The sequence below is a fragment of the Vanacampus margaritifer genome, chromosome 12, assembly GCF_051991255.1.
Source record: "Vanacampus margaritifer isolate UIUO_Vmar chromosome 12, RoL_Vmar_1.0, whole genome shotgun sequence".
Lineage (NCBI taxonomy): Eukaryota > Metazoa > Chordata > Actinopteri > Syngnathiformes > Syngnathidae > Vanacampus > Vanacampus margaritifer.
Genome location: NC_135443.1, coordinates 16001285 through 16026498, shown reverse-complemented (window position 1 = coordinate 16026498; position 25214 = coordinate 16001285). Strand labels below are relative to the sequence as shown.

The 25214-nt window shown below is 37.8% G+C and overlaps 1 protein-coding gene across 1 annotated transcript in view; it reads left to right on the top strand.

Moving 5' to 3' along the window:
- LOC144061943 (uncharacterized) overlaps positions 1 to 25214 on the top strand; it is a 127797-nt gene that overhangs the window by 52698 nt on the left and 49885 nt on the right. The window contains exons 15-17 of the mRNA XM_077582896.1: positions 11629 to 11673; positions 22440 to 22502; positions 22577 to 22621. Coding sequence (XP_077439022.1) covers positions 11629 to 11673; positions 22440 to 22502; positions 22577 to 22621 — 153 coding nt within the window. The remainder of the gene's footprint in view (positions 1 to 11628; positions 11674 to 22439; positions 22503 to 22576; positions 22622 to 25214) is intronic.

Below are 25214 nucleotides of genomic sequence, written 5' to 3'. Positions count from 1 at the left end.
CTTTATACCACCCTGAATATTTAGATGGCTGCGAGTTAAAGGGGAGCATTGTGTGCCAGTCAGAATGGTAAAATGCTAAGCTGCATTTGAGCCCCTGCCAGGCAGCTGTCGGCTTTGCCGTTCTCTTCCTGCCCCATCCTCTCCTCTTAACCCTCAGTAAACAACTGGAACAAATCCTATTTTATTGAAGCTTTTGCAAAGTGCAAGGGATCTCTGCAAGCACCAGTGGCCGGGCTTGTTCCCCAGCATGTGCAGTGTCCTGAGATGGCATCCAGCATGGGGAAGTCAAAAGTCGGCACTTTGCACCATCTATCTCTAATTGCGGCCATAATGAGGAGCAAGTCAAGCTGTGGTTCCTGCATTGCGTTTTTCTGACATTTCCAAGAAGAAGTGCTGAAAGTATGAGTATACATTTCACAGTTACCGGTAGCTCATTTCACATTAGTTTGACATGTCGAGCTGCAAACATTAGTAAATTGGAGCGTTATGGTATTAGAGATACAGCCTTGAATTGGATCTGAAGTTATTTACAAGAAAGACAACAGTTTGTGGAGTTGGGGGAATTAAAATTAAAATGCTTGGACATAAACTGTGGTGTCCCCCAGGGGTCAGTGTTGGGGCCAAAATGGTTTATATTGTATATTAATGATTTGTGCAATGTGTCTCATTTATTGAAGTTTGTGTTATTTGCAGATGACACAACTATTTTAGTTTCTGGTGAGAAAATTCATCTTAATTTGGATACAATTGCCTCTTAATTTAAGAAGGTAAAAAGATGGCTTGATAAAAACAAGTTAGCAATAAATTTAAACAAGACAAAATTAGTTGTGTTGGGTAATGTTAAAATAGGGAAGTGCGTAAAATTGCAAATTGAAGGTGTAGATGTAGAAAGAGTAAATGAGATTAAATTCCTTGGGGTAATCTTTGATAATAAAATCTGCTGGAAACCACACATTAAATATATTGGATCCAAGCTTTCTAAATGCATCTCCATTCTAACCAAAGTCAAACATTTTCTCTACCAGAAATCATTACACATTCTGTATTACTCTCTAGCACTACCATATTTAATTTATTGTTCAGAAGTTTGGGGAAACACAAAACATCATTACAACCCTTTGTTTCTGTTGCAAAAAAAGAGCTTTAAGAGCAGTCCATAATGTAGGATATTTCCACCGCACCAATACATTGTTTCTACAATCTAAAACTGTAAAATTATTTGATCTTGTGGAATCCAATACTGTACAATTGGTGTATAAAGCTAGACATAATTTGCTGCCAGGCAATATCAAAAATAAGTTTTCAGAGAGTCAGGGAGTTCATGGTTTGAGGAGAATTCATAACTTAAAGACAAAGTATTCAAGAACAACACTGAAGAGTTTTTGTACAGCTGTATGTGGAGTAGAAATTTGGAACAGACTGAGTACTGATTTAGAACAAAGTCCAAACATAGACCAGTTCAAAAGGAAATATCAAATCAACATTTTTGAAAAGTATAGAAGAAGAAGAAGTGCTTCTCAATGAAAAGTAACATTGGTTGATGTTATTATTATTATTGTGTTATTATTAGTATTGTTGCCATTGATCAGGAAAATATATACATGTATATGTAAAAGTATGACAATATATGCATAAGGCACACTATTCAATGTGTTCACTATTAATAATTACTATAATAACCTTTGTTATTAATAATCACAATATATTAGTTGTATACTAGCAGTTTTTTGGTGTACTATACATACCTACTACTTATTCTACAACGTATGTTAAAAGGGATAGGACCTGATAAGTTTATGCTTCTTCCTACTCCTTTTCGAACATGTATGTGTAAATAAATGTGTAGCTCATGACTGGGTGAAACACTGTGAAATTTTCTTATGTTGCTTTAATGTTGTGTTTGTTGTTTTATGTTTTGTATATTTGTCTTTGCACATGTACTTTTGTAATCAGTCAGTTTTTTTATACACATTTTCGAAACAAACAGAAAATGCAAATTAAAACTAAAATTGCCATGCTGATTCCAAAATTGCAGTCAGTTTTTTTTTCCTATCACATCAAAAAATTTTCTCTCCACAACTTAACTTCCAGATAAACCAAAGTCTATAGTCAGATTTTAGTAAGAAGAGCTGATTACGATTTCAGTCATCTACAGCTATGTGGCAACTTGTTTGTGCCAGGTCAGTATCAATATCTGCAAACACAAAGTTAGACTTAGCAAGCATTGTAGGAATTAAGAGGATTAGTGCTGGCTTTTCTCTTAAACTTGAAACCATGAGCATACCGTGGTAAGGAACATTTTACACTGTATCCAAAGTCAGCAACGATTTCATCTTAGTGTTTTATTTACATACACACATACACATACATTTATTTTAGATTATTTTTAAGAAAACGAGGATTGTATAGCTAAAAAATGTTACGTGATAGAGAAAAACTAAGATCATTTTTGCTCAGACCTTACTAAGCAAAATTTGAGCATTTAATGTGTATTTAAGCCACTAACAGTGAGATGAATATTAAAAAAAAAAGGAATAAAAATCAAAATAAGAGAAACAGTTTTGACCATTTGCAACACATCCTGTCAGAAGACTGTAAACTCGCATCTGATGGCCACTGTTAAGTGAGCTGACTGTTGTCAAACTTCCCCTACTATTTTGCGCCTCCAAGACAACATGTGACCTTTCAATTCATTCCCCACTCTAAGAGACATGTTTGCAGACCAGAGGCACACAATTCTCCTAAAAATAAAACACCCAGTTAGCATAGCTGGTTCGCACTTCAACTCTTCTAAAGCCATGTGTTTAATGTAACCAATGCCCAACACCATATTAGGCCATAATTTCCTATAGTTTGGGCTAAGGGCACATTATTGCCTCCCCCCCCCCCCAAAAAAAAAAATCTATCTTGTGTAATTAATTTTAAAACATTTACAACTACCAAAAATATCAGTGAAGGTGATATATGCATCTCATACAAAGTTGTATTAATTAAAACCAAAATGTTTTATATGCCATAGTGCACACAAAAGAATTTTAGGATTCACTGGTCTCAAAATTATTCAATTATCAGCTAGGACTGGAGAGAAGCAAAAATTCAGAATGGAAAAATACTACAATATTCTTTTTTTTTGGTGTCATATAACTTAACAAGGTGTTCCTTAGTACAAAGTACAAAGACCTGTACTGTTTGTTTAGTGATTTTTTTTATTAACTTGAGGATATTAGAACATGTTTTGTACACATTTGTTTACCAAGCAAATACAGCTGCAGCTGATGGCAAATTTCCAGTGAACTCCTGTGCAGCGTTCAGACAAAGGCTCAGGTGGCCTGAGTACACGTCCCCAGAGGCAGATGTGTTCTCTGCTCAGGCAGAAAGAGTGTGAGTGTCATATGAGTCTTTCAGTCAAGAAAAGGTCAGCTCTCCTATGAGCTACATAACATTGGAGCAAATCAACTTGGCTCGCTAATGTCAGAAAGTTTAGCCTCCAGGAGATTAAACTTGGTTGTCACACAGGAGACAAGCAGAGGAAATGAAAAGCAAAGATTTCTGCTGCCAAGAGCGTCGACAGTCGATGTTTGGACTAGCAACCAGGCTGCATGGAAAGGTCAGGATCTGGTAGACAAATACAGGGTTAGGTCTAATTTGTGACTGATGGTTTTTGATAGACGTCAAAGGAATTTATTTCAAGCCCCTCCAAAAATCTAAAATCTAATTTGCAAGTGAATCTGATACCTTATCATGGATGGGCAACTAGCAGAGCCACTTGATTCATTTTCAAGGGGTGAAGCCTTTTATATATATATATATATATATATATATATATATATATATATATATATATATATATATATATATATATATATATATGTCCACCTACGCTCTGTTCGTTCCATTCATTCCTTTGTTTTTTTTTGTTTTTTGTCCCCCCTGATGAATGCAAACCCAACGCTCACGAGGCAGTGTGGAACAGTTCCCAATTTACTTTCTGTAAGGAGAAGATCTCACTTACCTTCACTTCCAACGCCACATAATGGTGGCAAGTCATTATTCCACATGTCATGCACAATCACAGTGTTACAGCAAATACACATAACAGCGAATTAGATAGCATAACTAATAATTAATAAAAAAAAACTAAACCGCTACCTAAAGAATTAATTAACATAGAACATGTACTTTAAACACCATTTCAATCCTTAGCACCGCAAAGCATGCTGGGATTTGAGCGCCTCCAGACTCCCAGCGAAGCTACACCAATATGGCGCCGTCCATGGTTACGGCACGCATCATTGGATATGCGTCATATCCTTCTAGCGACGCGACAGGCAATCATATTCAGGTCGGGTAAAGCTTCTCGGGTTTCATGATGACTATTGCCGTTAGCTTCCTAAGGAATCGCTGCTGAGTCTTTGTTGATCCAAAGCAAGCTTTTTGATACATAAAACGAACCTCAGAATTATAACTGGCTGGAAATTGCTACGTTCAGGACTGTGGTGTTTTGTTTCAAACGGATGATGCTTGCATATAGTAAGCAGCTAGCAAACGCCTGCCCCGTCGTCCTTGATACGCATGATGACTGACTTTTCTACTTCCGACGTCGGATTGGAGTATCGAGACTTGGGAGGCAAATGTTGACCGTACCTCAAATCCCCTCAAAATAAAGGTGGAAGTCTGCAATTAAAGCACATCTTGTCCGTTTTGTTTGAAATTCAGTGTGGTGGTGTTTAGAACGTGAATGAAGTTTCCATAGCTACTTAGAGCATGAATTGAGCTCATTCGCACATAATGTAGAGGTAATAATAACGAGATAAACATTGCTCTATCCATATTAGATATGAATTATGACACATCTTTGTCTTATATCCATCAAATAACTTATTTAGTCACTTCATTTTATAATAGAATCATTGTAATTTGATCTGAGAGTAATTCGAAGATCAGGAGCCAGTGTTTTCCAACCTGTGGAGCCAAGGCACTTATTTTGCATAAGGAAAACCTCACGGTAAACCAGCAAACAAAAATAAAATGTTTTCCTACTGAAATAATGATTTTAACACAGTTTAGTCACAAATGTACTTAGTGTGGAATCTGGGCTTGTAGTTGAACACAAAGCTGATATATTTGCCGGCAGTGTTTTAAATTGGCGGGAATGCACCGGTACGGAGCTCCGGCACTTCTAAAAATCTCCCTTGAGGTTTCAGGTACTTGTCAACGTGCAAAGAACGTACTGTCAATGTTCCCGTACGCTTAACAATGCATGTTTTCGGATCCCAAAAAGCTGTTCCAGTGAGTGCCGCTAATCCACGGATTTACATATTGTATGGAAGTCCTGCGCTCATCACATCACCATGCGCACGCTTAATCCAGTTACCGTATAGGTCTGTGCTTGACGAGAAACGCGCGCACACGTCATTCCTTGCCCGCTGTAAATGTGATGCTAGCCCAATGCTAGTCGACCCAAAAGCGTGTGTACAACCGTAGCTCTTGAGTTAAAAAAGTGAAATAAAAATGCTACCATGCCGTTCTATATGGGGAGAGATTTGTCTAAAAAATATTCACACAAATAAATTGGTGTTTTTCAGATCCACAAATATATCCGCGATTTTCATATATCTTTTTTAATTTTGTGTGTGCATTTTCCATATAATGATCCTAGCTAACCAATCACAATCGCAAGTTAAAAGTTTTACATGTCAGCTTGGTAAGTTTGCAACATGTTACAGCCATACTATCCAGGTGTCCACTATAACAAAAGCATTAATATTAATAAATATTTTCCCATGTTATTCTTATTTGGTAAAAGAGTAAAAATCCGTAAAAAAAAAATAAAAATAAAAATAATACATTTTAAAAAATTGCCCAGCAGAAAAAATGCGGATGTTAAGGGGTTTAAAAAAAAAAAAAGCCTATTGGTAATCATCAATGATGTTAGTTTAAGCCTTACATTCTGAGGTGGTCTACATTTGTTCAGCACTGTCCCTTTTGTGGATAATTAAATACCTCAACATTACAGAGAGTGCTAAATTATTCTGGTGTGACTGCCTTTGGGTGTGATAATGTCCCTTGACCCACGCCATTAAATTCTGTGAAAATTAGTCATGTGATTTTGTGTACGCCTGCCAACAGACAAACTAGTACAATTAAAATAATAACCTACTACAGTAATTGTAGATAGTGAATGACCTTGTCATATGACATAACAGCATAAGTGATGTCTGTACTGTGTGAGAGGAAGTGCGCCCGGCTTGAGCTAGATCCTGTTGAGCTCATTTCAAAAGTCCTTATCTCGTGACCCCACTCAACAGGGGCATTCGCCAGGTGGATAGGATTACCTCTTATTTTCACCGTAGATTTGCTTTATTGCCAAAAACGCAGCACGTTCTGCCTTCTGCCTTTTACACCGCAGAGGTTATTCTGGCAAGCATGAGCAGTCAGACGTGAAACGTCTCCGAGAATATGTTGACATTTGGGATAAGGATTATGGTATCATCCTAAAAGAGCGCCTCCGCAGTGTTGTTGTTGACTGTTGGTGTCATTTTGGGCCATGTGTTGCAGGACTGGGCTCCATGTTTGCTGTTCTCGTGTATGCGTAAGAAGCTGCTGCAGAGCTGAAGCTCGAGGAGGGGTTGGGATTCATGTAGATTAAGACACAAGTTCCATCTTTGCTGTTGTTTGCTGTACGTCGCTGTTTCTTTGTTTCCTAATACAGCTTTACTACCACCGTTATTATTGAATCGGCACTTAATGTGGAGTGCTTTATGTCTTACTTTTTTATGGTTTACTGATTTTTAGAGGGGGTCTGATATCTTTAATTTACTCAAGAAGCAAATTTATCTTTTCCCGATCTCACCTCAATTCCATTCCTCCGCAATCCTGTCTTCTTTGTCCTTCTCTCTCTTGCCTCCCTCGTTCTAATCTACTCGTATGACCTGAAGGAGGGCTTCACGCTGTGGCGCTCAAATAATAATCAAGCACGAGGATGTTGTCAAATTTATAGGACACTGAGTGTTGCATAGCAACAGAGATTGCCGTGGAAGTTGGGTGCGCAAGAAACAGGGCGTGTGAGGAGGAGACAAGGGATGGAAAGATGACACACACAAAAACAGAGACCCAGATGAGAGGAATACAATTGTGATGGTATACACACAGTGTACAGAGTGGGTACTGAGTTAGAAATGTGGTAAATTAAAGTTTACTTTGCTGAAAGGAAGGATTCACGCCATGTTGGCTCACTTCCATTTGTTAAGGCATTTAAATTACAATTACCATCATATTGACACATTGTATTATTAAAACATTTATGTAAACACTGGCATAACGTTGATGGAATGCAAAGTTTTTGTCATTTAACCATCCCCTTTGCAAAGATTCTTGTACATGAAGCAAGGATTATTATATTTTTGCCTCTCTTATCTTTTTTAATGTCATCCCACGTTCTTTTATTTTCGGCAGCTAGAATATCCTCTTCCAGTGTGGCGCTTATGCCTGATGCTTAGAGACACCTTTGGACTGTATTTTCTCATGTGCTCTCTGGCGTTGAGTGTACATGCTTCAACAGAAAAAATATCAGACCTGTGCTGGGAGAGAGTTATATTTATTTATTTATTTATTTATTTTTAAGTGTGAAAAACTCATGATTCTAATTTTGTTTTGATTTTTTGTATCAAATGTAGGATTACAGAAAAAAAGAAGAATAAGACAGTGGTTTATAACCTTTTTGGAGGTACTGAACCTCACCGGTTCACTATGCACATTCACTGAACCCTTCTTTATTGCAAAATCAATATGAATCAATATTTTTCAAATTTAAGATACAGGTATAGGGTTTACTGGTGAATAGAATGAACAGGGAGAGTAGCCTATTCATCGAATCTTGCTCTCATTGAATTCAGAAAGTGTTGTGTTCATGTAGCTTAAGCCATTAAGGCCTAAAGCACCCACCAAAACATGCCTCTAAAACAGTCCTTGAAGGAGTTATCTGATGGATCATAGACCATGAAACATGTTGATCCTGGAGCTAGGGTGACCAGATTGTGAAAATTTAAACCCGGGACACTACAATTTTGCTGAAAATCAAACATTCAATACATTCTCAAAAAGGACTATTATATCAAATTTAATCGCTAATCAATTTGGTGACAAGTGGTTGTGTTATTACTTGAGCTAATGCTAAGTGTTATCTTGGTTGACAGTTCAACACCACTAAATAATCAATGCACTTACGGTTCTTCAACATTTTTGCTCCCGGTGCCACATTGTAACCTTGGAAACACAACGCAGGAAGCGCCCAGCTAATATTCCAACGACTGACGACATTTCCCATGATTCTTAGACACGGAAGCAGGAAGTAGTTCTAGTTCTGGTATAACAAAAACGTCAATGTAAAGCACAGAAATAAATTGAGCTATTAAATTCCTTTTTAATGATGTATGAATCGCTATGACATCTCATTGACATACACTTAACCCAAACAATTGGCTTGGTGGCTGGACTAAAAACAAAACAAAAAACGGGACATCTAGACGGGACCTGCATAAAAATGTGAGACAAAACAATGGAGCTGGCGAAATCCCCCAGGATTCGGGACACAAGGCTCAACAAGGCTCAAAACCAGGATTATAATTAAACTGGGACGTGTGGTCACCATACCAGCAGCGTAATTGTGAAAGCAAAGAAAAAAATGGAACAGAATTGAGACAATGGTTACAGCGTAACTAACAGATAACTACATGAATTTGTTTTGAATACTTTTCATATATTTCAATGACAATACAGACTAAGGAACAAAAAGATAAAGACAGACAGGATGAGGTGACCGCACATGGGACTTCAGTCTTAACAAATGAAAACTGGGGACCTGTGACACACGACGATGCGCACACACACACTTACACGTCTGGCAACAAGACAGGAAAGATGACAGACAGCTGGAGCTAATCATCACACAAAAGGAAGTTCCAAACTAATATAAAAGCCAAAGTGACATGAAATGCCAGACAAAATCTATTTTGCGTTCTGACTTTTGAGCTAAGTTATCTGAGGCATCTTGAATCCAGTAGACTGAATTTAACCTACATAAATCTCCTGAACAATTTGACCTATTAATCCAAGAGAGGAATTCTCGAAAAAAGTTTCAGTGCAAGTAATTATTTTGTCACACATATGATGTTCCCTTTACATGCAGTATATGCATCATATAAAGAATAAGGCGTTCTGAAATTGTATGGATGTTTAAACAACACTGCCAATAAGATTAAGCAAAGCAGATTAAGCCCTGTGGGGGATATTTTTGTCAAATGTGAAATCTGATATTTTGAAGCATTTTACAAACTGAACATTAGCTTCAGGCTAATGTTTATTTAAATGGTAGCCCTCCCCCTCGCCCCAAAAAAACATTATTAGCTTAAAGTTAATTTGTTGAGCACTGTGACTGGCCTACCACTATTTATCTTAATTATAATATGCAAAACACACGGTCAGTATGCACTTTGCAGTTGAAAGCAATGTTAGGGCAAATGTGTAGAAATGATTCCAACAGCTGAATAATTCATGCCTTGCTTGGAATAATAACATGAAATATTCATTAGCAAAATTACTTATCTCTGTAATCTCCTTTTATTGTGATGCGGTGGGGAGAAAGGGTTGTGGCGGAGGTCAGTATGGTTGGACCTTTTGGCAAAGGGAGCGTTTATTAAGTTTTTGCATTTATTCATGGGAAAAATCAACATCCAAACTTAAATAAATATTCGCTTTGTAAGGTTTATACCATATATTTCTAATAATAATGCTGACAATTGTGTTTTAAACATCTCAATGCATATCAGAACACATCCAAAAGGTAGCGCTTACCATAGCTACCAAGTAAAATGTTCTAATGTATGATTTCCATTAGCCCTGATCCTTCTTGTGAAAGTTATTCCAAAGGTGCATCGGCGCATCAAACAGCATGACTAAAGCAAAGTGCAGAATAGAACCACCTTTATTACTGAGATTGAAATTTACTGTGCTTCACCTTTGCTTCTTACATGTACCTGTCATGTGTAAACTGCATGAAACCCACACAGCACAAAAAGACGAATACCCATGCAAACCGATTATTACAACCAACAGCTTTCAGTGAATTCTGGCCTTTTGTCAGTGTTGCTGTCACACATGCACGTCAAAATCCATGCCAATTATTTAAAGTCAACATGGACCGTTGGTGGAATCAGTTGGGGTTGCTTTGTGATTCTTTGTGAACTGGTTTCGTTCCAGCCATAGGAATGCATGCAAATTAGAAAAATTCAACCAAACAATTGTGTAAGATGATGAAACCCTAATTAGAGGTGTAATCATATTTAGTTATAAACCAGATACCACATGTTGTTTTTGTTGATTACATTCGCATTGTTTCCCAACCATTAATGAGCCAAGGGACATATTTTAAATTGCAAAAACCTTAGGCGGCGACCCCAGGCATCCAAAATAGGTGGGGGCATTCAATAGGTGTGTGAACTAAGAGAGTAATTGCAAAATTTCAACACCTGCAGATAACACCCGCCTATTTGATGGCTCACTTCAAAGAAATAACAGAAATTTGGCTACCGGTAATTGATGCCCATTGAGAGGTCCAGACAGAGATGTAAGACTGACTATAATCAGCCTCACCTAAAAGCATCTTATTTTGTCTCAGCCTTAGCAAAAGCCTTTATCTCTCCATCTCGTGTGCTTCAGGACACTGTCAGGACAGGATGGAGTTGTCTCAATGGCAACGAGACGATATGTTTTGGCAAGCATACCCTTTCGCACACGCCGACACACTACACAGAATGCAATACAATCAATGGCTATTATCGGCTACCCCTACCCAATCCCATGTAGCTGTTTGCTAAGTTTTTTTTTCTTTTCTCAAAAATCATACTCTAGGCTAACTTTTCGCGAGTGTAGTCCTGTAGTCCTGTTCTTCACCCCTCCCCCTTCCTTATGTTTTACCAACGCCGTTTTGGGCCACTCATCGGGTTTCCCGTTCTGTCTCTTGGTAATTGTTTTTCTGTCTCTTGGACAGATTCTAGCTAACTGTATTCAATTCCGTTTCTCCTTGGGGTACAATGACAATTAAGCTATTTTGATTTTGATTCTGATATTCGCAGTTGAGATTCTTCTCACAAGGGTGTTAGCCCCAACTCGCCTACACTCTTGCTGTAAATCATACTAACTTTAGTTTGCTTCAGAAAGCCTTATACAGTATATATCATTAAGATGTGAGTGAGTCTTTGATGTGCAGCACACTTTCAAGGACTCAAGTCTTTTTTGTAAAACGATCACTTCCCCCTGACCTTGCTCGTCAATACCGGCTAGCTCTGTGGCTTTGCCGGCCCGCTGCTGTATTTGCTCCCTGCTTTGATTGATGCACAAGGGACTGGCACAGCTGGATGAGGAGACAGTGAACCAGAGGAGAGAACAAAGACTTGCAGGCCACACGGGGTGCAGCAATTAAGCTGTTTTCTTGTTGTTAATTAAAAGCAAATTAGAGAGTGCGACAGGAGTTGCTGTCAAGCCTTATTTGCTGGCAGCATGTGTACAGAGTAACACCTGTTGTTGCATCTTTACTCTCTCATCTCAATCTCCTTTATTTGTCTTCCTTAGGGGCGCCGAGGAAAGATTGGGAAACCAGGACCTGAAGGCAAACCTGTGAGTGATACTCAATAACATACGCAACTACCTGTACATACAAGAACCCTATCAAAGACATGACCTCCAAATCTACAAAATGTGGTTGTACTCATGTATAATGGATTATAATGCATGTCTGCAGCAGTTTCAGATGAATCCCAATCACAAGCAACTACTAGCTTTTATTCCATTAGGAGTCTAATTGAATTAAAGTTTTTGAGAATTCTCATGCCCCATCAAAAAAGCATTGCAGACAAACAATCCATGCAAAATTCATTCCAAAGAAGAGAGGAAAAACTACATTGAAGTCTGCCATGTTTTTTTGTTTTTATCTCCCTTTCAATTGCCGGTTAATTCCAACTTGATATTCATATGCATTATGTGAATAGCAATATAATAATACCGTAGCTGAATATAGTGTAATGTCTTAAAAATTGACATATTTCAAACGAAGGCTATAAAAACAGGAAATGAAGCAGTTGAGAAAGCTTGTATTAATGACAAGGCTAAAAAGTGACTGTATGCTCCACTGCATTTTTGTGTTATCGTCTTTTTCTCAGCGATCCAAACCAATTCAAGCTTCTGTTTGTGTGTTTGTGTAGTCACACCCTTGAGGCCACAAACATATGATGCGTTAAAAGGAGACTGCTTGTCAGACTCTTAACTGCTCTGATGTCAGGACAAACAGGAGTGCCATATTGCTCCGCTGCTTCGGGTGTTCAATTATTTTCACACACTATTGCCCTGATTGCACTCCTGATCTGGATCAAGGGTTTTCTTACTTTATTGAGTACCAGAATCCAAAGAGATCCCGTTCTGCCTCGATCACTGTTATGCTCTATAGCTTCAATTATCTTTTGTATAATTGAGCCACTCGCTGTTAAATGGCTCCCACATGACTCATTGCAAGCCTTGCCTCCTTAATAACTCATAAAGTTGTAGGACGCAAAGTCAAAAGAGAAAAGAAAGACACGGTTGGAGACGGTGTGACATTTCTAAATGGCAAGTTCTTGACGCTACTCTTAGCATGTGCCAGCTTTGCCTCCTTCCCATGGTACTGACATTTATGACTCGACCTGTTTTTCTGCGGTTGGATCTTAGGGCCGAAATTATCTATTCGAAACACCCAACAGGCCGTCACTCGCTCTTGTCCTTTGGCAGCAAGAGAGTGCTGGCAGCTGAGGGGGGAACAGGTACTTTTCAATGTCATATCAGAATCACACCGTGACAGGAGAGTCTGTAAACACAGCACAATAAATACAGACACAAAGGTGATTCATAGAGTGCTGTGTGTCTTATTGCAAAGGTGAGGCTGGTTTAACACTGTAGGTCTATCAGGTGCATCAATGACGTGCCTATAATACAATTTTTTCCATTGTCTATTCATGCATTTTCAAGTGACATATATACCCGGTATCACTACTGTGCCTACATTGACTCAATACATAAATAAAACCACATGCGCTAATACATCACAGTAAAAATAAATAAATAAATATAATGTATGTATACCGTTCAGTTGGCCTGGACTGGCTCTTCCACACATTAGTTGGAATTAAGGTAACCTCATCATTACTCCACTGTTGTGGAATATTGTGTTTACTTTATTTAATGGACTGTGCGCTTCCAGTGATCTATTTTTAGACCATCTATGCATTTGCTCTAGTTTGATTTACAACAGCTGCCTTTTTATGTGTGCACTACATTATTTGAGTTGTCATTTGAACCATGTAGTGTAAATCTAGTTGAGACCCAGAAAATTGCATTCCATCACAATCTCTAAACATTAAAACCTCGGCTAACAATTGCAGTCAGCCGTGTGCAGACGCCGGACGTTTCCCTAGCAATTAAAATTTTGGCCTTACATAACTCAAGCGTCCAAGGTGAGCTTTGACCTGATTCAAAGTAAATACGATACTTGAATAGGATCAATTCAAATTGCACGACAAAAGTCACCCTTAGATTTCACTTCTAAAAGAAGTGGAAGCTTTATATACTTGCCTTTTTTTTCTTGAAGGAGAAAGTGTCAAGTTTGAGTTTATCACAAAACTGTCACAAGAACTGGCATGTGGCATTTATTGGTAAACTGACTTCCTGCTTAGCAGACCAGCTCTGACATCCACTTGAAGTGTGTCTGTGTGTATTTTCCTTAGAAGCCTTTCAAATGTGTGAATGCTGGCAAACCAGCATTCATAACAGATATGAATGCTATGCAAAGAAGTTTCTATCAGCGCAGATGTACACTCGCCTGAAGAGAAGTGTGTACGTCAATGAATATTGAGCATCCGTCATTTGGCGTCAACAGTTGGGACACTCCAACATTATTGTAACCGAGCTTCCGTCATTGCTAAATTACAGCCGCAAAGACAGGTAGGTACAAACTCCAGCTTCTTGGTGACCATGAACAGGATCTCTCAAAATGCACAATCACTTTTTGACTTTCGATGTCTATTTGTTTAAAGTGGAAGTCAACCTTCAACATTTCTTGACAATAATATGTTATAGGTGACCTCAGTAGTCTAAACATGACATTCTGATGAATATTACATTTGAGCAATTTGAGTTATGAAGCAAAATCCAGCCCTTTTTGTCCATCTCAGGGGATGTAATTTTGCCACTTGCTGTTGACTGAAGATGGCATCAATGTTGCTCAGGTCTCAGGTAACAACCAATCGAAGCTCAGCTTCAGAAAACAGGCGAGCTGTGATTGGTCGTTGCCTGAGCCCCCACTCCCAACAACATGAAATAAAAACTTGAATGTATGTACAACACGTGTCCAAGTTAGTAGAGTTTTGTATTGTTTTTAATTTTTGAAATATTTCACAATTTGCGTGATGATTTTGGCATATTCTTTTTTAAGGTTAGTAAAAATAGTAAAAGTAAAAATTTCAAGATGAAATCTTTTCATTTCAAGATGAAATTTTTGGAAGCAGATTTAAATTCCTGAAGTCTAATTTTAATATTTTCAGAGTTAAATGGTGCCCAAACTACCGTTAGGTGTTATTTTATACAGTTGCAGATTAGAGATGTAATTAATTAAGCTCCACCTTCGCACTGGCTTTTCTCAGTTTGAGACGATTTGTCGCCATTATCATTTTCCTCGCTTGTCACAGGAAACACTGACATTTGAACAAAAGGAATTTGGGCACTGGAAGTCATTTTCACTAACACAAAAGACTTCCCCAAAAACTGGACTGTTAAAATTTGGATGAGCTCAGTGACAGCCCAATGTCACATTAAATGTATTTATAACATCCAACTTGTCATGTGGCTGTTTATCTCAGGTACCCTGGTTCAAATCCCTGCCATGGCAATCATTTTCTAGGAGTCAACTTTGTTGCCTTATTTTTGTTATAATGTATTGCTATGTTTGCCTCTTTGGCACATGACATATTTGTTTGATCTGCTCAAAAACAAACAAATCAAATCAACTTTTAACTGGGACCTAACTGGGCAGCCCAGATGAGGCCCATTCACCAGCCCATTCCATACCCATGTGGGTTTTAGCTAGGGCCTATATGAGGCTTGCCCACATGGGGCCACCATGAAATCCCTGTCCGAAATTAACTGGGACCCAGATGGGCATCCCATTCACCAGCCCATATCCAACCCACATGGGCCCCACATGAGTGTGTTGATAGGGGTGAGGTCACATATAACATATTATTGTCAAAAATGTGGGAAAGAGGGTGACTTCCCCTTTATAGCTATCAAGTTATGATCAGTAGAAAAGCCTGCTTTGACCTTGACGGATATGTTTGTATTCATAGTGAGAAGCTGATAGCGCTTCATAAATGGCAGCTTTCTGTCAGATATAGCTTTTTATGTGCTTAGTAGATCCCAACGTAAACCTCCTGCAGTGCAACCCATCATGACTCGCCATTCACCCTCAAAACAGACAGATGGTCATTACGTACAGTACATTTTCAAAAAGGCTCTGCAATCATTTTCATGAGGCCCAGAGGTGCTGTAGCTCACATGAGGCACATAACATATGCGGTGTAAAACATCCCCTGACATGGTTCTCACAAGGCCTCCCACTGGCGCTGTTGCTACCCCATTGCCTCCTTAGCCAGCACACCCCCACCTGCTCAACACCTCCAGTGGCCAACTTGACATTAAGCCAAGAGTGAAAATTAGGAAGCAAACCTCTTGACTGCTCTGTTGATTTCTCGTATTGACACGCCGTGTACCGGGTTGTATCACTGAGTCATTTCCCGCACTCTTTGCCAAGAGGATGCGGGAGCGTCAGTTGGCCGACCTTGACAAGAAAGTTGTCTGCATGAGAACACATAATCTACCTCAAAATGACAGGGGACGGTTGGAGGTGTGCCATAGTGTTTTGAGGTATTTTGTTTAGTAGTTTATTTAGATCTAAAACCAATACATTGTACTGGGAATAATGTTACTACAGCCACCACTACCTGTAAAAGCTCACATTTTTCTGCCCTGTACATGTTGGGCATACCGTTCTGTCTAAACCATGTTGACATGGAATGAGGGAGACAAAGTGTGTAAACTTTTTACAAGATGATGTCATCACGCATCTAAAATGCTGATTATGGGATGTCATGTGGTAAACTAGTAGATTAATACTATATCATTTTAAATGATGTTGCTGATCAGTACCAAAATTCCTCAATGCTAGTAATGGTAGCATGCTAAGCTAGCGATTTGCTGGTAGCACTGTAATGGTACTGCAAAAGGACCGTTGGCTAAATTAAATAATTGAATTGCAGTATATATCTGTCTTCTAAGATGCAGTGCAGAATACCCAGCAAGAAAATCACCTGAGTCTACCAAAACTCCTTAAATCAAAAATGAAAAGAAAGGCCATAGATCCAGACTCCAAGATAAGTAATCAGACACTGAAGGACAGAGAAAACCTAATTATCAATTAAGAGCTTTTTGGTTATCGTAGATTCCAGCCTCAAAGCTGGGAAGAGACCATTCAGCCCAATTTTCTACCTATTATGTATGGTAGCAATTTGACCTTTCTCAAATGTAATAGTTTTGAAAGAGATTGAATTGTTTTTGTCTTCTCTACTGACTACGTCCAAGAGTTACCCACGCAACTGTTAATACTGTTAACAGAGGGTGCCCCCGCCCAGCTTGTACCTTTTTGAGATTGAAATATTACAATAAAATGCTTCAAAATATATATGTTTTTAGATGTGCAGGATAAATAGTATACAGTTAGACAGTTGGCTTTTTGGACTAAATACTTCATTTAACCTGCAGTCTTGTTATAGAATATTCATGCACTACTTTGCTTTTTTCATATGTTGTGGACAAGAGAATAACATGACAATCTAACCAAGTACTTGATCGATTGTAATTGAATGGAATTTACGCAACCAAACATAACAAGCAGCGCTAATAGAGCGCCATCAAGGTTTGCTCACTCAGTGGCCAACGTTCTACATCTACGCAGCGTGTCCGAGCCACTTGCACCCCAACAGTGTCAATTGTTAAAACAAAAGCACACGTACACAAACACACACAACATTCCAGGAAGACAGTTTTCTCATGAATCGCTTGGAAGGAGGCTGCACATATAGATGATGCATTAGCTCATAGGAATCACACCAAGAGTCTTTGCTAACAGACAAGCATCCACAAAAGGCAATTCAGCCAAATAAAGGTCTAGCAGATGGATAGCAGGGACAGGCAGTGTCAGAAACAACTACAGAGAAGGTAGAGGGCAAAAGCAAGGTGGCAGGCGCAGGTATACTGGAAAGAAAGAAGGAAAGTTGGGTAATGATGAGGAGGGGATGGAAGAATTGGGGTCACCCACTGTATGAAGAGCGTGTGACTTTGTCTAACAGGAAAGTGTCAGAGATGGTGCTTGTCTTTATCTCCTGTGCTTTGCTTGGTCATTGTCTAAATAGAATGGCGCATATACCCACAAGGGTACACTTGACTTTTACATCTTTGGAACACACCTGTATTTTTTTTTTACTTTTACCTTGGAGTCTTGTAATTGTCCCTCTGGGGTATGTTACTGTAGATCATGTCCTGGCTGTAAAAATCTTATGAATGAGTTTTCAGGTATTATGCCAAATTCCAGTCAACCGACAATTTTTTTTTGACAATATCTTCTATGCAACCCCGCAAGTCTAAATATGGTTAATATTGCGGTAGTGGAATATGAGTTAAGCAGCAAAATCCAGAAGTTTTCATCAATATCAGAAGGCGGCCATTTTGCCATGAGTTTTCAAGTGAAAATGACATCACAGTTGTTCAGGTCTCAAGTAACAACCAATCAGCTCAGCATCAGAAAATAGGTTAGCCGTGATTGGTCCTTACCTGAGCCCTGAGCAACAAGTGATGTCATCTTCAGTTGACCGCAAGTGGCAAAATGGCCGCCGTCTGATACTGAAAAAAAGCAACTGTATTTTGCTGCTTAACACATATTCCACAAATGTAATATTAATCAGAAAGTCATGTTTTGACTAAGGAGGTCACAAATAACATTATTTTCAATAAATGTTTAAGGTTGACTTCCCCTGATCTGCAAACAAGTTACAAACAGACCTTCTGTTTTTGTTGTTGTTGTTTCTTTATTATTATTATCATTATTATTTTACAAACAATGAGATGGTTAATCTTAAAGATTGGGATTGGTTTGAATAAATCTCTTTCACAGTTGGACATGCGCTGGAGATGGGCAGATGGAGTTTTCAGCCTTATTTTGAAATCTCGTTTGAATTAGGGCCCATTTCAAGTCTCATCAGGCATCACTTGTTATGTATTGTACAAGGAACAAAGGGAACAATTGTGAGCTCCCAACAGGGTTATTATAGTTTTGGAATTTTTCATTTTAGTTATTTTTGATTTTGTTTTGAGTTGTAATTTTTAAATTTTGTTAGTTTTAATTAGTTTTCAAGGTGGTTCTGTTAGTTTTTATTAGTTTTTGTTATTTCATAAATGCTTAGTTTTAGTTAGTTTCAGTATTAGTTTTAGTTTTAAAAAAATGTGTATTACTTGTGCGCAATATTTAAAAAACACCATGGAAGCAACGTCATCTGAAGGTGCTTTTCTATTGGCTGTTGCTAGATGACTTTCAAACGTCCTTATTCCAGTTAATATCAAAATAAATATACTTAAAATCACATTTAAAATCATCCCCAAAGGCATTAAATTCATTACCAAAGACTAAAATGAAGGACATTTTTACTATAATTATAGTTAGTTTTGTAAACATAAAATGTATATATAGTTTCAATTAGTTTTCATTGTTTAAAAAGCATCTTCATTTTTATTTGATTTTGTTAACAAAATTGTTCTTTGAAATTTAGATTTAGTTTTAGTTAACTAAAATAACCTTGGCTCCCAACCAGTAATACGATGGTCGTCATGAAAATGCGCTCCCACAGTTAAGCAGTTTCATGTCTATTTTCCAAACTCTTCCTATCTCTCTCACTATGTGAAAAAACTAAACGTTGGACGCATGAGTCTTTAATATTTTTGTCCCAACCAACTCAGATTCTTTTTTTAACTATAATCCATAATAGTGGATGCAAAATTGTATGGTCACGATAACAGATTGTGCACAGTGTTGGTGGCCGCGTTGTGTGATCTTTTTACCTTTACATCTGTTTACTCTAACAGATTGCACACTGTTGGTAACAGGTGTAAAAGTGGTGGGGACCATCGTACTTTAAAAATCATGCAGCAAGGCTCGTTTAGGTCAGACCACCTAATCAAGCCTTGTTTCATAAACTGATGAAGCCTTCTCCGATGAGAGGCGAAGCGCCTTCCAAGTCAAATACATGAATGAGAAAATCCGCAAGCAACATAGCTTTGATGGTTTTCACCATGCAACATTTAGTAGAGTGTCGCACAAGTCTGAAGTGACGTAATTGGAAGTGGTAATGGAAGGGTCAAACAGACAAATTACTCAATTAAGCCAGCAGCTGTATAAAATACATGTTTTATTTATTATAACTCTTCTCAAATGCGTACAAATTGGATGTTTGTGTCCACTAAGGCTCCCACCTCCTGTGTTTGTATTCCAACTCACCCTCCTTGTTATTATTTCTGTTTTACATGTACTAGAATGCAGGGCTGGGTATCGGTTCAAATTTCCTCAATCGATTTGATTTTAAATTCACAAAAGTGCAGTTTGATTCGATTTCAATTCGATATTGATTAATTATGGAACATCAGTTCTTCTTAAATATGAAGTATATGATACAAACTCCACAAACATTAAATTCCTAATTAAATTCCGTGGAGGAATCATAATGATTTAGTTTTTTAACGAAAGTAACTTTTTACACCTAAGTGTTACACAAACATTGACATCAGCAAGGATGAGATAAAAATATTTTCACAAGTCAAATTCAATAATTGAAAATATAAATTAAAAAGATTCTGAATTGTCTTAAAGTGCAATAAGTCAGGTGACAGTCTTTTATAAATGGAAGAAAATACTTTTAAATTCATGTCAACAGTAAATAAATAAAAAAACAGTCAAATAAAAAAATGGCCTTTAGAATTCTATATTCTTATGACTTCATGGGAAAAAGAGATATTAAAATAATCGATTCATGGTTTTATTATTCAATATCAGGCTCGAAAAGGAAAATTGATTCGATAATGATCATTCGATTTTTTTAAAACCCAGCCCTACGAGAAAGTGTCTACAAAAGTGCTATATAAATGTAATTTATACAGCACACCTGGAAAAACTGCTTGCAATGAAGTGTCCCAAACTTAAGGAACTGCAAATTTGAAAGGAATTTTGTCATAACTCATAATTCCTTCTTGTGAATGGTTCTTATCTTAGTCAGCCCTTAGCTCATTCAAAATGCTTTTGCTCAATAGACAATGTGGTGCGAATATTTTTATTTTTGGCATATCAGAAACAGGAAGAGATCCGTTCTCCATGCCGCTTCTCATCTTGCTTGAGCTTCCAAGTAGTGAAGCAGTGCCGTTTGCACCTGCTTGACACGATATTTGAAGACATGAAATAGGGGCGCTATATATATTATGTGTGATATATGTGTGTGTGTGTGTGTGTGTGTGTGCGTGTGTGTGTGTGTGCGTGTGTGTGCGTGTTTGTATTGATCAGTTTTATCCAGTGATAAAATGTTGCAATTTCGCTTGCCCTATCAGGCGTTGCCACAGTGAGCTACTCATCTGATTTGTTTGGCATAGATTTTACGCCAGATGCCTTTATAGACGTACTCCACCCATTTATTTTATCCGGGCTTGGGACCAGCAATGGCGAGTTAATTGGTAATCCCTTGGCTGGGAATTGGACCAACGCCTTATCTGTGAAAGGCATCAGCATTACCATTACACCACCAGTGCAGTGGAAGGCCCGATGAGTTCTGTCAAATGAAGTTTGACGTTTTGAACAGTTTTTTGCTTTTTTTTACCTAAGCAAAGGAATATAAACTGAATATAATAAATATTAAAGATACATAGAGAAATTATTTTGGTTGAAGAATTTGACTTTCTTTATGAACTGCATTTGCAAAAATAAATTATTCAAACCAATTGAACTTGTTATTACAAAACCACTGTTTTTAAGCACATAATAGTTTTTTTCAACCTGAACATTCTTTCTTGGACTTTTTTTTTTTCAACACTAGCCTACCTTCACTCGCAAAACTGCTCTGAATAAACTTGTTGATAGTCTCGTAAATGCCCCAACAATTGCATCAATGAACTTTTCGGTCTGTATAGAAATAGCGTCTGGGTCATGATTCCTTACCAAAGTCTCCCAATCGATGTTTTTTTTTTATTTTTTTTATGTTACAGTAGACTTTGCTTCTTGAGATGGATTGACATCAATATAGTCATTAAGCAAGTACAAAAAAAGGCTATGGGGGGCACATATGGTTAATTAAGCTTCACCAAATTCAATTACGGCAGTTTTCACACAGCGCCTTCACCTTTCTTCAAATTGTAATATGACATTCCATCTGTTCATATAGAGGAACAGTTTGCTGATTTAATCAAATGTGAGGAAACAGAGGCTATAGCTCATTAAAGGAATACAATCACAACAGCTGTTGTCAAAGTAATAGGGAGGAGGGGTGGGGGTTGAAGCATAATTTTAAGTTGTAAGTTTGCCCAGGTGCAGCTATATGCAGTTCAGAAATTTATTATAACCTCTATCAGATGTTCTTGTATTTTAGTTTATGTACAGATACTTGTTGGATCCAAAATGTTTCTTGGTAGTGTTTTATTACCCAGAATGGGGAAAAAAAATAGTTGCTGATGTCTCTATCTGATCGAAGGGTGTTTGCAAGTTTAGAAAATATGAGGTCAAAAGTTGTGTGAAAAAGCATAAAAGTAAGATGAGAGTTCTGGCAAGTCCCCAAGAGAGCAAAAAGTTTTCCCTGTTAAGATTTCTATCACAGATGTATCTTACTTATCATTCCCTGTACGTCATGACCAATGTGAAGGTACACTTGGTGTTTACTTTGACATTTTCCCACATAAGTGACAGAAAGAAATCCTATTAAAATGCACCGAGGACGGCTCACCAGCAATCATTAAGTGCCATCTATTGGAAGACAGCGGAATGGAACATGGAAAAAGTGCTGCAATGCAACAGGGGGCTTGTGATTTCCACCATCTTAAATTCTGTTCCTTTTTAAAGTGATCATTTGAATGTGGCGTGTTTGGACTCAGATCATTTGTTTTTCTGATAAGTTATGCGCCGCATCTGTCCTCGCCTGCAGTTACTCTATGAATTTTCTGTGTCTTTGTGCCCCCTCTTTGCTTGTTAGTCAATGAGAACGATCTGTTCTTTTCTCGTGCAGGGGGAGAAGGGTGAGGCTGGCATCTCGCAAGAAAAGGAGGCAAAAGGAGACAGAGGAGACCCTGTAGGTATTTTCCCGCAACAACACATTAAATGCTGCCGTGCTATTGAGTCACTTACCAACACCTCCTCCCACAGGGTCAGCCAGGTGCCCGGGGGGCGGAAGGGATAAAAGGACAGAAAGTGAGTCAATGTCAAATGCCAATACATGACGCTCCTCTTTGTTTGTGTCTGCCGTCACTGTGCCTGCGAGAGTGTGAGTTATTATCGGTCTGTTTGGACTGCAAGGATATCTGAATGTCAGTCATCAGCAACTAATGAATTGGCAGCCCTGTTGCATTTTATTCCCTCTCAGCAGGACTACATAACATAAGCTCGCAACAGGCAACTTGTACTTTTTTCTTGCTCTCTAGTATATTTCAGGATTTTACAGTCAATCCCATGCCACCCAAATTGTTTTTGTCATAATGTAAGTACAAGTATTTCTGATTTGCACCATAGTTGTTTACAGAAATACACCGAGTAGGCTAGACACAAGATGCATATAAATAGGAAGTCAACCCCCCACCCCCTATTTTTTTTAACAATAATATGTTGTATGCTACGGAAGCGTATTGCATTCACTTGAAGAAAAAATAAGTCCTGTTTTTCTGACTTAATTTTTGGGGGGAGTTTTGTTTTTTGGAGTATTTTTTCCCCTGTTTTTTAAAGTAATTTTCTTCCTGTTTTAAAAAATAGATTTTTTCCTTTGTTTTTCTGAATATTTTTTTTCAGTTTTTCTGAGTAATTTTTCCCTATTTTATAAAATAATTATTTTTCTGTTTTTCTGAATATTTTTTAAAAAGGGTTTTCCCTCAGAGATTAGAGAGAAAAAACACATTACAGTATACACATTCATTCCTTTATTGAGAGCCAGTAAGTAAACATGACCATCTTATTGCATATGGAGGTATGCCGCAAAGTGTCCGCTTCCGCAATTAGCGAGTCTGCAACAAGTCACTTGAAGTTCAGAGGTCAAAAAAATTAAATAATTACTCTTTCCCAGTTTTTTTGAATATTTTTTTCCCGTTTTTTTCTGAGCAATTTTTCCTCCTGTTTTTCCCGAATAATTGTTTTCAGCCTAAAATATTCAGAAAAACTGAAAAAAAAAAGAAATTAAAAAAAAAACGAAGCTCCCCCCAAAAATTAGTCAAAAAAACAGGAGTTTTTTTTTTTTTCAAGTGAATAGAATACGCTTCCGTAGTATGCGCCTCCACTAGTCTAAACAGGCAGCAAAATCCGCCTGTTTTTATCCATCTAAGGGGGGCGGCCATTTTGCCATTTGCTGTCGACTGAAAATGACATCACAGTTCCTCGGGCTCAGGTAGCGACCAATCACGGCTCAGCGTGTGAACATAGCATGATCAAACTCAGAAAATAATGATTGGTTATTGGTCCCTGAGATGAATAAAAACGGGTGGATTTTGCTGCTTAGTTCATATTTCACAAACACAATATTAGTCAGAATGTCGTAGTTAGACTAGTGGGTGCACTACATGTTATGGTAAAGTATTTTTGGGGGGTTGACTTCCCTTTTAAGCCAAATAGAAAACCAGTACAGGAGCTGAAAAAAAGAGGCTCAGCACTATTATTGTTATGATGTGGTACATTGTACTTAATAATGTGAGTAGTGACAGTATATTTGTGAAAGATACCTAAACTGCAGTATACCGTACTATGAATAAAGATATATAAAATGTAAAATGCGGCTAGTAGCCATCCATATAATCAACGCTTGAATGCTGAAATTGAAATGGAAACACTGCACTAGAATAAAAATCAGCCTTAATGGTCAAGTATGGTAAATACAAGGATTTTTTTTAGCTGACTGTTGACATGAAGGAAGGTAAAGTGGTTTCATTAATAACACAAGAACGAAATACAGTATTTTTTTGTGTTACTTTTTCTGGGGATGTCCCATTAGTCTTTATGTTCCTTGGCTTTCATCATTCTTCAAAAAATTGGCTTCCTCTCTGTCATTTGCATTTGATCCCAATCCAAATGTGCTTTAAAAGCCTATAAAGCTTTCAAATTTCGAAGATTGCGGTAGCTTTGGCTCTGAATGAATTCACTGTGTGGTTTTGAGTTATTTATATGATGTCTATACTATATATAGATAGATAGATTGTTGCTGTGTTGTGAAAGCATGAAAGTAATAGTTTATAAATGATGAATGGGAGAAAGCAGGCTCCCAACAGTAATGCATCACAGTTAGGGCTCCCAGCACGGCCATTACAAAAGGTTGTATGCGCTTTAAGGATGCCACAATAACTACAGGGACTGGCGTGAGCATGACGTGAAGACCGTTGATGAATGTTTTTGTGGCACTCACCTCATATCACTTGACTTCCACTTTATTTTCCATTTTGCTGTGCCTCCTGTGTTGTTCTTTTCAAAGATATTGATGGTTCTATGTAAGGTCATTGGAAACATGTTGCCTTTGAAAGTACAAACCGCAATTTCACTGAAGTTGGGATGTTGTGTAAAATGTTAATAAAAGCAGAATCTATAAATTTATATTCTAGTGAATACACTACAAAGACAAGATATTCAAAGGTTAAACTGATGAATGGTATTGTGTTTTGGAAATTGTTCTGCCTACAACATGTTCCAAAAAACTGGGACACGGGCAAGAAAAAAAGCCTGGGAAGTTTGATGAATGCTCAAAAAACATATTTGATGTGTGCAGTCTGGAGAATTTTTTAATGTTTTTTACCTTGGGCCAAACTCATCAAAA